The 12,508-nt window shown below is 41.6% G+C and overlaps 1 protein-coding gene across 5 annotated transcripts in view; it reads left to right on the top strand.

The window, feature by feature from the left end:
* The window catches only part of arhgap46b (Rho GTPase activating protein 46b), an 84,345-nt gene that overhangs the window by 51,386 nt on the left and 20,451 nt on the right, over window positions 1-12,508 (top strand). For 4 of the 5 annotated variants that reach the window (XM_053241035.1, XM_053241036.1, XM_053241038.1 and 1 more), the window contains one exon: window positions 11,298-12,357. In XM_053241035.1, coding sequence (XP_053097010.1) covers window positions 11,298-12,357 — 1,060 coding nt within the window. Of the gene's footprint in view, window positions 1-8,322; window positions 8,556-11,297; window positions 12,358-12,508 lie in introns of those variants that run through there. The other variant, XM_053241037.1, reaches the window with a different exon arrangement.

Here is a 12,508-nt window from a genome sequence, read left to right as displayed (position 1 = left end):
TGCGTAGGATAAGCAGTACAGAGAATGGATGGATGGATGGATGGATGGAGGGATTGGCTCTGGTGCATCAGTATTAAGCAGAATAATCATGATTCTTATTTTAAGCATTATCTTCAGCCCTATACACAAGGCTTCTATCTCTCTTACCTGAGAAAATTAAATTTGGCGTTTACATTTCAAGGCAAAATAACAAAACAAGACAACAGATCTGGTCAGAAATTAGTACCATTGTTTATTTCTTTGATGAAAACCTGAGTTTTGGTTGAATTCAGTTTTTATCAGGACATGAGAAAGTTGGAACGGTGTTATAAGGAGCTGATTTGTAAGGTCGTTGATGAGGAGTTGCTTTTTAATAATGTGTGGCAGTGACTAAGTATAAAAAGTGCACTATGAATGAATTGTAGTATGAATTGAATAAAAGTTTTTTGGCTTAAAAAACAATATGTTGCTCTTTGATAAAGATATTTGGTATTGACATGAGTAATCAGACCAGCAGATTCCTTCCCAGAAATCTGTTCAGATTAATGGAATCCCTCTGTAAACATCCCTCTTTTGTCTCATGGAGAGGAAAGTGAGCACTTCAGCGCCCGGCCCATTCCCAACAGTTCAAACCCAGAGGATTTGTGTCTTAGATTATGTGTCTTAGTAAGGTGTTGGACCAACACGAGCAACCAGAACAGTTTCTGTGCCCCTTGGCAAAGATTGCGCAAGTCTCTGGGGCTGTACTGGAGGTATGGAAAAGATATTCTCTCAGTTGGTGTTTAGATGATGGTAGTGGAAAGCTCTATCTAATACTGTATGTTTGTCCAAAATCCCCTATTAGGTGTTCATTTGGGTTGAGATGTGGTAAATGTCAAGTCCAGAGCATATCATTTCCGTCATTTTCATCCTTCCAGATTCAGCGACTCCTCGTACCCTGTGCATGGATGAGTTCTAGTGAACGCAGTAAAGAACTACATTGTTTTAATAGTTTAAAATGACATATTTAAGGGTCCTTTAAACTAATTTGATTTTAGAGTAGAGTATTATAATGGTTGCTAGTAGGCTTACACTGTGCTGGAAAACTTTTCAGACTTACTTTAGCGAATTAAAGTTATATTATTATTCACAAAATTGTGTTAGCATTTCATAACTAGTTATATTTTGGGCGGCCATAAATAGGCTCAAGAGAACAAATTTAATTAAACTTTGACTGTAAAAGATTTCAGGACAAAAGGATGATTTTCATTGAAATGAGAAAATACCAAGCTTCTCCCAGTTAACACAAGGCAGGAAACTGTAATTAATCTTGATAGAGAAACACTGGCGCCATTGTTGAAGCCATGCTGCGTTATTGCTGCTGGTATTCTGCTATAATGGTGTTGCATGCAGCATCATTGTAAAGCAGTCGTGCTAATAAAGCCTGAGCCTGATGAGCTGATGAGAACGCACACAGCCTGTGTAGTAGGTTACGCATACTGTATATTGACTAGTTTTATTGATGATTTGCAGCAGGCTATGTGTTTTTTTGGTAAAAGTATCCGTACTAGAGGGCTCTTGATACTGATATAGGCAGCTGTGTTTATGCCAGTGTGAATTCCTGCCATATTTTCCTGCATTGCCCAGGCCTTGTTGGCACAGATCCAACTACTGTCCCCTGTAACCTCTCTCAGACAGAGAGAAGTGGGCTTAGGAGATTTGGATTTGTGTATGAAAAAACCTGAGTGGGAACGCCAAATTGAAATATTAGATGTTTTTACATTTAGCACAATTGCAAAGTTTAGCGTGTAGATGAAGAGAAGATGTGATACAGATGTGTGTGTTCCAGTCTCACCATTGCTCTGTTTGATTGGTGGTCTGTTGTTTGCTATCTCTTTTTGCTATCTAGAAAATTCTCATATAGCTGTAATGGATGTAAATATGCAGTGTTTTGCTTTTTTTTTTCTGGTGACTAAATATTTGGAAGAGAATGCACCTAGAAATGTGCCTAGAGCAGCACAGTGGCGTAGTGGGGAGGGTTTCCACCTCCCAGCTCCAGGGTCCCTAGATCGATCCTGATCCTGAGTCTGTGTAGAATTATGCAAGTACTCACCATGACCACTTGGGTTTCTTCTGGGTTCTCTGGGCTTCATTCCATCCCCCAAAAAATGCTGGTAGGCGGATTGGCTATGCTAAATTTCCCTTGGCTGTGAATGAGTGTGTGAATGTGTGTACATGGTGTCCTGCAATGAATTAATGAATGAATATACTTAAAAAAAAAAAAAAAAAAAAACATTCATCCCTGTGAGCCTCAGCATGACACTTTAAAGAAGCAGCCACTATTTACTCATAGCGCCACTGATTTTGACCAGAATGACTCATGCTGCCTTAATGGCACCATTCATAATACAGATGAACTTTCTGACTGGTACTGCTCGTGAACCCGCTCCACTAGTGCATGTGGAAGTGACTAATTTCCCTTCAGGTGTATTTGTCAATCAGTTTCTCATTCTGAAAGGTTCAGCCTTTGACACACAGACGTGAAGTCACGAAGTACACAGCTGGATGAGGTTTGCTTATTAGGTCTAAGTGCATAGTAGATAAGTTCATGACCTCAGGTGTGATAGTGAAAGTGGCATGAGGTACAGCACGTACAAAATCAATTTAGTTAACCTATGCAAATAAAGTGAAAATACAGGTCTGTGTACCTAAACAAATATGTCTGTACTTAAAATCAGGAATTTTCTAGATAGTTATTTGGCAAACACTTTTATCTAAAGCGTATAAGTGACATAGATAGTGACATAGAAGTTCACCAAATCAAAGCTACCAGTTCACCGAAGCTGCTACTTTCTTATGTACATGTTAGATTGACCAGTCTCCATTTTCTAAGTCGCATGCTAATTACGAATCCCTTACTGCTAACCCAGTTGCAATGCTCTTCTCTTAATTGAATTATCATTGAATAAATGATTGCCTTTATCACTGCCTTTAAATTTCTCTGTTGTTTTTCTCTTTCTCAAATGTTTTGCATCTTTTAATTCCTCATCATTAAAGCAACAGTGACTGCATTTTTGAAAACAGACCCACTCACGATCATGACATGCACAACATGAGCACACGTGTGGGAGTGTGTAATTTGATCTTAAAATAGAGGAATGTGAAAACCTCGTTGTTGTTTTTTTTAGCTTTTCTGTTTTAACTTTTACTTATTTTATGTGGAGTGTAGAACTGTGTAACATGATACCACAGTAATTGTACTGTTAATCAGCTTGATTTAAAATTCTTTTTATCAGCACATTAAGGGTGTTCGATTGTGTTAGATTCTGGCAGATGTGCAGGGATAGATTGGATGTGACAGATTGAAGAGGAGCTAAGTGGTCCAGGCTGAATAAGGCCCTGGGAAATCAGCCATATGCAATGCTGCATATTTAAGGCTCGTGTTCCAGAAATCAAGTCAATAAGGTCAGCTTAAGGGGCAAAGGTCAAAAGGTTTGACCCCGTGAATCGAGCAAAAGAAGTGATATTCATACACACACACACACTACAGTACCTTGCATAAGTATTCACCCCCCCCTGAAATGGACTTAACTGGGATCTGTAATTGAACTTGGTTTACATAATATGTCTAAGATTTAAAGATATAAAATATTTTTTTTAGTACAAAGGTTAATTTTAAAAAAGCAGACATTTCTTGGTTGCATAAGTAATCAACCCACTACAATTACAGCTGCAGATCTTGTGGGATATGTCTCTATCATCTTCGCAAATCTGGATGCTGATATTTTGACCCAGATCAAGGAGGGGGCTGAATACTTACTTTGAATGCAAAGCATCTCAAAACTCATAAATGCAAATAAGATGAAATTTTATATCCTTAGATAAAGTAACTATGAATTTCATGCTCACACTCACAATCTATGTTTCTAACTTTTCAAAATCCAGAATAATTTCATATTCTCTGCTTGACTTTCCCCATGATAAATCCCTTTAGAATGCTTCCTTCATTTTCCTGTCTCTCTTTCTCTCTCTCTCTCTCTCTCTCTCTGTGTGTGTGTGTTTTTGATGGGTAAAGAGGGCGTGTGTAACGAACACACTTTGTCACAAGCATTCAGTGCTGTTTTGGGTGTGTTGAGAATGGTGTGTGCGGTCAGTGAGGTTGGCATGGGAGTGACTGGTCACTCCTCACAGCCCAGTGTCGAGTCTGATAAAGAAAAAAAAAAAAACACCTCCGCAATCTTCTCCCTCGTGATATCGAGCTTTGTGTGGCAAACTGCTTTTATCTACAGGCCCAAAGAGGATCATGAAAGACAATGAGAGAGGAAGAGAGAAAGGTAAGCACAAAGGAGCATGTGACTCTGGCCTGCCCTGTTGCACACACACACACACACACACACACAGAGATACAGAATGTCACGCAAACTGGTACTGCGTTTATCATCTGCCGTTGCACTGACTGTTAAAGGACCTGACTCACCAACCCCATGTTGAAGAAATAGCGCCAGCCAACTAGCACTTGATTGCCTCCTGTCGCCTCACGTCTTCTGTGAACACATTCCAAAGACCACAGCTGATGGCCGGAGTACATGTACATTCTGTGTGTGTGTGTGTGTGTGTGTGTGAAGAATAAATAGCCACACCAGAAGATGGCAGTATCCATAATCAAAATAAGAAACCTAGCAAAGCCAAGTAAAAAAAAATAAAAAGACAAACTTCTGTACTGCTTTTAATGTCCTACATAGTGCCATACAATTACTTGTCATGTGAGCGTCCTAAAGCTTTACATTTCCTTACACTCCTTCTCTGATCAACTGCCAGTCTTGTTTTGGGGTCACAGTACAGTTGCACCACCCTTATATTTGTAGCACACTTCTTTGTGACTCTTTCATTTTAAATGCTCCACTGAGTGACTCAGTGCGGAGTGAAGTGAGTGTGTCTGAGTAAAAGCAGGTTTCATTGGTCACGTTTCTCAGAATCTCCGATTCTTCCATTTCTGTGCCCAAGACTCATTATAGCTATCTCCTCCTCTCCCATACATTCCCTGAACTATGACTAAAGCGTAAAATTCATGGCCTGTGCGTTCCTCTCTCTCTCTCTCTTTCTTCCCTCCTGAATCTCAGCCTCTCGCAGCTGCTGTATGCCTCACCCTACAGTATGGAATATGACTCTTTCCATCTAGGGATTCAAAGGCATGAGGAATTTCAACTGTGGTTCTTATTTGCTGCTGTCATTCTTACATTTTTGCTTTTTTCAGACTTTCTGTTTTATCTGACATCAGTGTTTTCTAGGTCCTCAGCTTCTCTTTCTCTGTTGTAGGCCAGTCTTGCCTTGTTTTCTAACACAGATTGAATCTGTGAACTGGCCGTTTATATGATGACAGCAGTATCTCAACACTTTCACAACACATGGGGCTTTTCAGGTGTTTTGGGGGGTATCATGTTGTCACATTTATTATTTAATTTACTACAGGTAACATTCTGGCTTCCCAGCAATTATGCATAATAGTGAGCTGGAAAAATCATGTTCTGCCCGTTGCCAAAACGTTTAAGGAGAAAGATAGTTCTATAGATTTAAACATTCAAATGTTTTTTTACCTTTGAATGCATAAAGAATTTGGATTTGACCTACTTAGTGCAGTGTGATGTGTGAATATATGCAAACAGAACACGTGAAGCCAGCCAACCATATCTTTTCAAACTTCTGCTCAGACCTCGTCACAGGGTAGCGTACAGGGCACACTCAGAGGAAGGTGCTGTCTGCCCTCTTCCACATACATGAGTTCATAGTCACTCGTAATTGGCTAGATTCACTGTGATTGGCAGGGGAGAGTGAGAGTATACCATCCCTCCCACTGAGAGAGCACAGCTAATTTTGTTCACTTTAACTTTTTTTTTTCTGATAACGCAACGAGGCAGTTAATCAATTTCCATCCTGTTTGCTTTGTTTGCTTATGGCTGAGCATAACCTGAGCCACAGATGTACAAAAGGTTGCACAGTTTTTTTTGATAACATTTTATTTGAAGGTTACCTGCACTGGGACTTCATAACACATTCACAAGCATTGCATACATCTTTTCTGTAGCGATACAGGAGGATCTGAAAACATGCGGTTGGCCAGCTTCACGTGTCTCAGAGGAAGCATGTGTTAACCTTTACTCGGTTAGTAGTTGCTGAATGACGGGGGGAGCCGGCTGGTTGGCTGGATGGCAGGTGACCAAACAGGAGAAAATGGGGGAAAATGTATACATAAAACCTCTACAACCTCTAAACCCATACAGATTTTGACATAAGCCTTTCAAACATTCTCCAGCATTGTTATATAAAATATTTATGCACTTTTTCTGAATGTAGGCTCCATGTTTAAATGATGGTTCTTTTACATTTAGTATGCAGTACATAGCCACCTGTATGCACTGCGACTCACTTTAGCTATTCGAATACAGCAGGGAAAGTACCTTTTCCTCATCACTATCATCTTCCTTCTAGATAGCTGTCTTAGCCTCCCTTTTTTTTAATCAATTTTTTGAAAATTGAGAAGTAGTCTTTTTTTTATGTAAATAATCCTCTTATATAAATGAAAGGAATTGTGATTATCCTTCAAACACAGAGCTCTGACTATGGGAATATGGCTACTGTTAATCTCCCTTAATCCCTGACGCTGAGAATCGCCTCGTCTTTTCTGATGTCATGTCAGAATCAAATTCCTTTACACAACACACGTCGTCTTTTCTCTGCTTCCTCAGTCAAACGCTTGTTAAATCCTGTTTACAGGCATGTATGTAGTTATGTATTTCTGAATGTGGAAGTGTGTGGTTCAGTGTGTGTTATCATTAATTTAATTGAATCAGGTCTATTAAATTGTAAATATTTCCCCAGGCAGTATTCTGTATTATTTTGTAGTTTTGTGTTTGCTTCATTTATACAGCTTAGGAACTTGTCAAGTGTGTCCGTGAGGCCGTAAACGCATTAATGGGTAAATGGTCCTAAATTTGACCATTCAGAGGGGTGTGTGTGTGTGTGTGTGTATGGGTGGGTGGGTGTGTGTATGTGTGTGCATATTAGCATTAGTATTGTTTTCTCAGCAATAACTCCCCATCAGTCATAAACCATCTGATGACTGAGTCTCTCCAGTGTGACTGCTCTGCTGCTATTTCCTGTTTACGCCAGGGAAAAGCACCCTTTGAACTTTCCAGCAGGCAATCCCACAGGGCAGCACGATCAGTCCATATTTTCCTCAGAATCCCACTGATCCCCAGCCATGCAAACAAGATGCTCGGCACACACTGTAGTCAGCAAAGCATATGCTCTCGGTTGGTTGTTTCTGAGGCAGCCGTTCTCTTTTTCCATGCATGCTTCCTCTGTCATGTGTGTGTGTACAGTATGTGTGTTGTGTGTGGGGGGGTGTGTGTGTGTGGGTGGGTTAAGGTGTGATTCTTATCACTTGGGAATCCACAGTAGCTTTGTGCAAATTAGCCAGCGTCTCACAGGCACATTCAGTGCACTCCGAGGTCTCGTCTGCGATGGCTACAGTGGGACAGTAAGAGCGAGGGACGGATATGCAGTGTGGGAAAATGGAGAGAGAAAAGACAGATATAGGGGATATTTTTGCAACTTGTTCACTGAGGACTTAAGTGTGTGTGTGTGTGTGAGAGAGAGAGAAACATCAGTATCCATTCCTAATTTCTCACATATTAGAAGAGATCCTTTATCACGTACTTTCCACAAGAGAGAGAGAAAGAGAGAGAGATCATGTTTTGGAGTTTTCCCGTCTTCCAGCTTTTGTTTACAGATTGTATGGTCTGTATTTACTCGACATTATGAAAAGATTGTTGACATTTGGAGCTGTGAGAGTGGAGGCACAAAGAGTGGGACTGACCACGATTTGGAGAGAGAGAGAGAGAGAGAGAGAGAGAGAGAGAGAGTGAGAGAGAAACAGAGAGAGCTTCCACAAGCTATTAGGACAAAATGGGCATTGTGTGCAAGAAATGGAGAGACATTTTAAGAAAGCAAGTGAGTTTGAGAGGGAGAGGCCAAGTGATGGAGAAAGCTGTAAGAGCCGGTATTTCTTGAAGTGTAAAAAAAGACAATGAAAGATAAACCGTTCGAGGTGAAGAGGAAGAAAGCTCTGGATTGGATAAAAGCCTCTTGAGAACTGAAGATGTTTCTCATGCATGCAACAGAGACAGGAGGGGGTAGCAACCAAGGTCAAGTGTGTGTGTGTGTGTGTGTGTGTGTGTGTGTGTGTGTGTGTGTGTGTGTGTGTGGTAATTTTAGGATTCGCATTTACCCTACCGTAAAAAAACAGAGGAGGGCCTAAACTGGAGCCTGGCGTCCCCTCCCTCCCTTCCTCTTGCCTTCTCCTCCCTCCTTCCCTCAGTGTGTAATTGAAGAGTGGCTCAGTGAGAGTGTGAATTAACACTGCACTCTTTAAACAGTAGGAGCTCTGTCAGTTATAAATAGCCAGACGAGGACCACTTCTGACATTTTGGAGTTTTTTTCCCTCTTGTTATTCTTTCCACCGGTCCTGTCACACACAGCGGGGTTCAACAAGGCTTTTACACCAACACAGAGCACCCCTGCAGTTCTCGCCTCTGCGGGTAAGTGTGTGTGCACAGATATATACTTCCACACAGCCGTGTCTGTGAACGTGTGTGTATGTGTGATAACGCACTTCAGAACCGTAACAAGAAGCTTCTGTGTGCAGTTTAGCATAATCACGTAACTTGATCGGTTCTTAATTTTATCACTGTATGCTGCATTCTCACCTGTTGCGTTGTTGTCGTTGTTGTTGTTGTTGTTGTTGTTGTTGTTGTTGTCAGGGCAGTTTCATGTCAATTAATATTACTGATTATTGAAGCAGATTTTTTCAATATTAATGTTCTTAAGGTTTTAAACCATTAAATCACTGACTTACAGATTGTTTTAGGTGTTTTGTGTGTGTGTGGGGTGAGATGTTCAGTGTAAAGTGTGTAGGTGGGTGTGTGGTCTAGCCGTGTTTATAGAGGTGTGGTGTGTGTGTGTATGTGTGTGTGTGTGTGTGTGTGTGTGTTGGTGATGATGATGTAGAACTGGGGGAAGGAAACTGTTAGAACTGGAATAGGTGCGATTACCACGCGCACACACACACCCATATAAAACACAAATACACCACACACAGACACATGTGCAGAAAACACACACTGATACAACACTCACTATAATGAAACAGAACTGTGTTACATTCAGCTCGACCTCACGCACACACATCTACATCAAAAGTACACAAGACCACGAAGGCATAGGACACGTGCAAAACACATGCACACACATACACACACACACACACACACACTGTAGTAATCTTACTTTGTATAGTTTTATTAGATGTAGCTGCACTATCACAGTGTTTTTCTGTGTCTGTGTGTGTGCATGTTGAGTTAACTGTGACCATTGCACCAGTGTGTTCTCTGCACGTGTATGTGCGTGTGATGTTTTCATGTTTTATATGGGTGTGTGAGGGTGTGTGTAGTGGTATGGTGATAATGCAGTATTATGTTAGAGGAACAATACTATAAGAAAGCCTGTTTTTCTCCATAAACCTCGCCTTTCTCTGGAACATAGCCTTTCCTGTTGTATAACGCATGTGTGTGTGTTTTAGAGAAAGTGAGAGGTGAGGAATGACTGAGACGCACTCTGTAACCTCTAGAAGATTGTCACAGGAGTATACTTACTAAATGTAAAACAAACAAACACGGTACAAGCTTCAGACGTCATTAATGTCCGAGTGGGAGAGAACATATTACAGTATGTTTATATGTTGTGGTAACAAGGAACGAGCGGGTTCACTTGTCATGTACCGTATTTACGCCTGTCGTTTTACGGAAACATTCACCGTCCCAGCTTCAGATTCTGATACAACAGGAATCTGACTTCACTAGATCCTAGACTCCACAGATCTGTTACACTTGTGCAAAACACGTGCAAAAAACAGATTTAAAAAAAAATGCACAAACTGTATGTTATACTGTGTGTGAAAACTGTTTAATGTTATGGTTTGTAACTTATCATTGTATTTCCTATATTAAAGACTTCAAATGACTCATGACATTGTAATAATGTTATTAATATATCATAATATGTCATTATTATATCATAGCTGATATAGCTATATGGCTAACAGTTAGTAGTGTAACTATTCCATATTTCCTTATCACAGTAGACATCATACCAGTATATAGTCACATCTGAGTTGTTTATTTATATTTTTTTGTTTCCCCTTCCCCTATTTTTCCATGTAATAGAGGCTATACTGGTGTGTATCGGGCTGTCCTAGCAGCAGTGTGATAGATGGAGAGAGAGAGAGAGAGAGAGAGAGAAAGAGAGAAGATTGAAAGATAGAGGAATGTGTTTTTAGACCCAGTGCCAGGACTGGCATTTCAGCCAAGCATTCCTATGTGTTAGATATGGACAAGTTTGGATTAAGGCACAGTTATTTAATAAGCATGAGATATTGTGTGATAGAACACAGCACAACAGAAAGACATTGAAATTTTATCACGAATGCATAGTTTATTGTACTTGGCGCAATTTGATCAGCTATATCAATGCATTGTTTTACATATAATAAGGAAAAAGTAGAAAGATCTGGACTTTGCGCATTTAAAAAGTCCATGAAATTGATAGTGTGATACGATGAGTTGCCACTTTATTAGGTGAAGCTAGAGTAGAGCTATTTTCATTGGCCGTTTTCTCAATAAACCTACCATATATGTGTAAGTATACAGGTGCTGAGTGTAGGCCATTTCACTTTGCTGTAATTTTATTTCTATAGCGCTTTCAACACTAGCCATTGTCACAAAACAGCTTTACAGAAGTGTAGATATATGTAGATTTAGATCCTTAATGAGTAAAGCAGAGATGATAGTGGGAAGGAAAAACCCCCTGATTTGACATGAGGTAGAAACTTTGAGAGGAGCCAGACTCAAAAGGGAACTCATCCCCTTCAGGGTGACACCGGATAGTGCGGTTGTAAATCCTTACTATATACAGGTGTAGAAGCATAAAGTCAAACAGTACTCAGTGTGTGATGAAAGGATGTTCAGTATGAGCTTGTGAATACGAGTCCTGGGATAAGCACAGGACAGTCTTTCTGAATACAGCAGCAGTCCTTAAAATATGACCACAGAGCTATCACGGTAAAATGGGTCAGTTTTGATTTCCTGTTGTCTCACAATAGCTGTTTACTCAATTAATGCAGTGCTTCAAAAATATAATCTTATAACAGCATAGTTTTTGAACTGTGTGTGTGTGTGTGTGAGATAAAGAGTTTTTACGTTTCTGTCTTTCCATGTGTGTTTCAGAGAGCCAAACCCGAGATGGCAGCCTGCTCCAGGCTCCAAGGCAGCCATGTTGGTGAAAGTGAACGGCAGTGGCAGGAACCAGCACATCACCCCTGCTAGCCCCCGCCCCCTTCTTCATTTGAGCCTGTCCACCAACAACACCCCCTCTCCTAACCCCACATACCCCAACAGGACTGCCTCCTTTGGCAAGATGGACCCCAAACAGTCCTTTCATCTCCTCAAGAAGGCCGACAGTGGCAACTTCAGCATGGTGATGCCCAGCTCTGGTGCCCCCTCATCTACAAATGTTCTCCGTCCTTCTTCTCCTCAGTACGCAGCCACGCCCCCTGTGCCAATCTACGATGAGCCTCCAGCTTCAGATCCACCCATTTATGATGAACCACCAGCTGACATGGAAGTGGAAGGGGCAGACTACTTGACCCATGACGCCTATAGACCTACGCACAGCATGCCGCGATTGACTCCACCCCCTAAACTTCTCCAGTTCCCCCAGGCCAAGCACAAGCGCCATCCCTCGGCTGGGGAGTACAGCGCGGCTGGGCGCGAATGCATCAAGCACATGGTGAATGTGGACCTCCAGCCAGGAGAGAGCCCAAAAGAGGAGCTTTCCATGGAGAAGAAGCAGCCGTGGCACAGCCGTCAGAGCAGCCTGGCATCTCAGGAGTATCCCCCACCCTCCACCGTCACCTACCAGGACTCAGGCTACTCGACGGGGCCCTCGCCGAGTCTGCGCAGGAAGAACCGCAGAAGGGCAGTGCCAGGGCATGGAAGTGGCAGCGAGCTCAATGACAAGCTGATGGCCGAGATGAAGGTGGCTTTAATGAGCTCAGAAGGTTCACTGAAGAGCAAGACACTGCCTGGTCCAGTTTCAGGCTCAGGGGAGGATGTGATGGGCAGCGAGCGTTCACTGTACAGCAGACACGGAGATGCAGCGCTGACATCAACCGAGGGGTTAGCAGGGGGGCAGAAGAGGACATACGAGAAGGTGGACTCACTGGAGAAGAGTGAAGCATCTCACACAAGCCTGTCGTCTCCGGAGCCCCCCGCATCACCCTCACAGGTAGGATATTAATGTGTGAGCATGCATGAACATGTACTCTGTTTTATTTATTGTGCATACATATACATGGTTTCCACGACGCCCTGTAACAGATCAGAAATCAATTTCTATCACTGTATTTTTCCTTTCAATGTATCAGACCACAATATGA

This window comes from Pangasianodon hypophthalmus, chromosome 16 (genome assembly GCF_027358585.1).
Source record: "Pangasianodon hypophthalmus isolate fPanHyp1 chromosome 16, fPanHyp1.pri, whole genome shotgun sequence".
Lineage (NCBI taxonomy): Eukaryota > Metazoa > Chordata > Actinopteri > Siluriformes > Pangasiidae > Pangasianodon > Pangasianodon hypophthalmus.
Note: the sequence above shows the minus strand (reverse complement) of the source record. Positions and strands in the feature narration are given on the sequence as shown.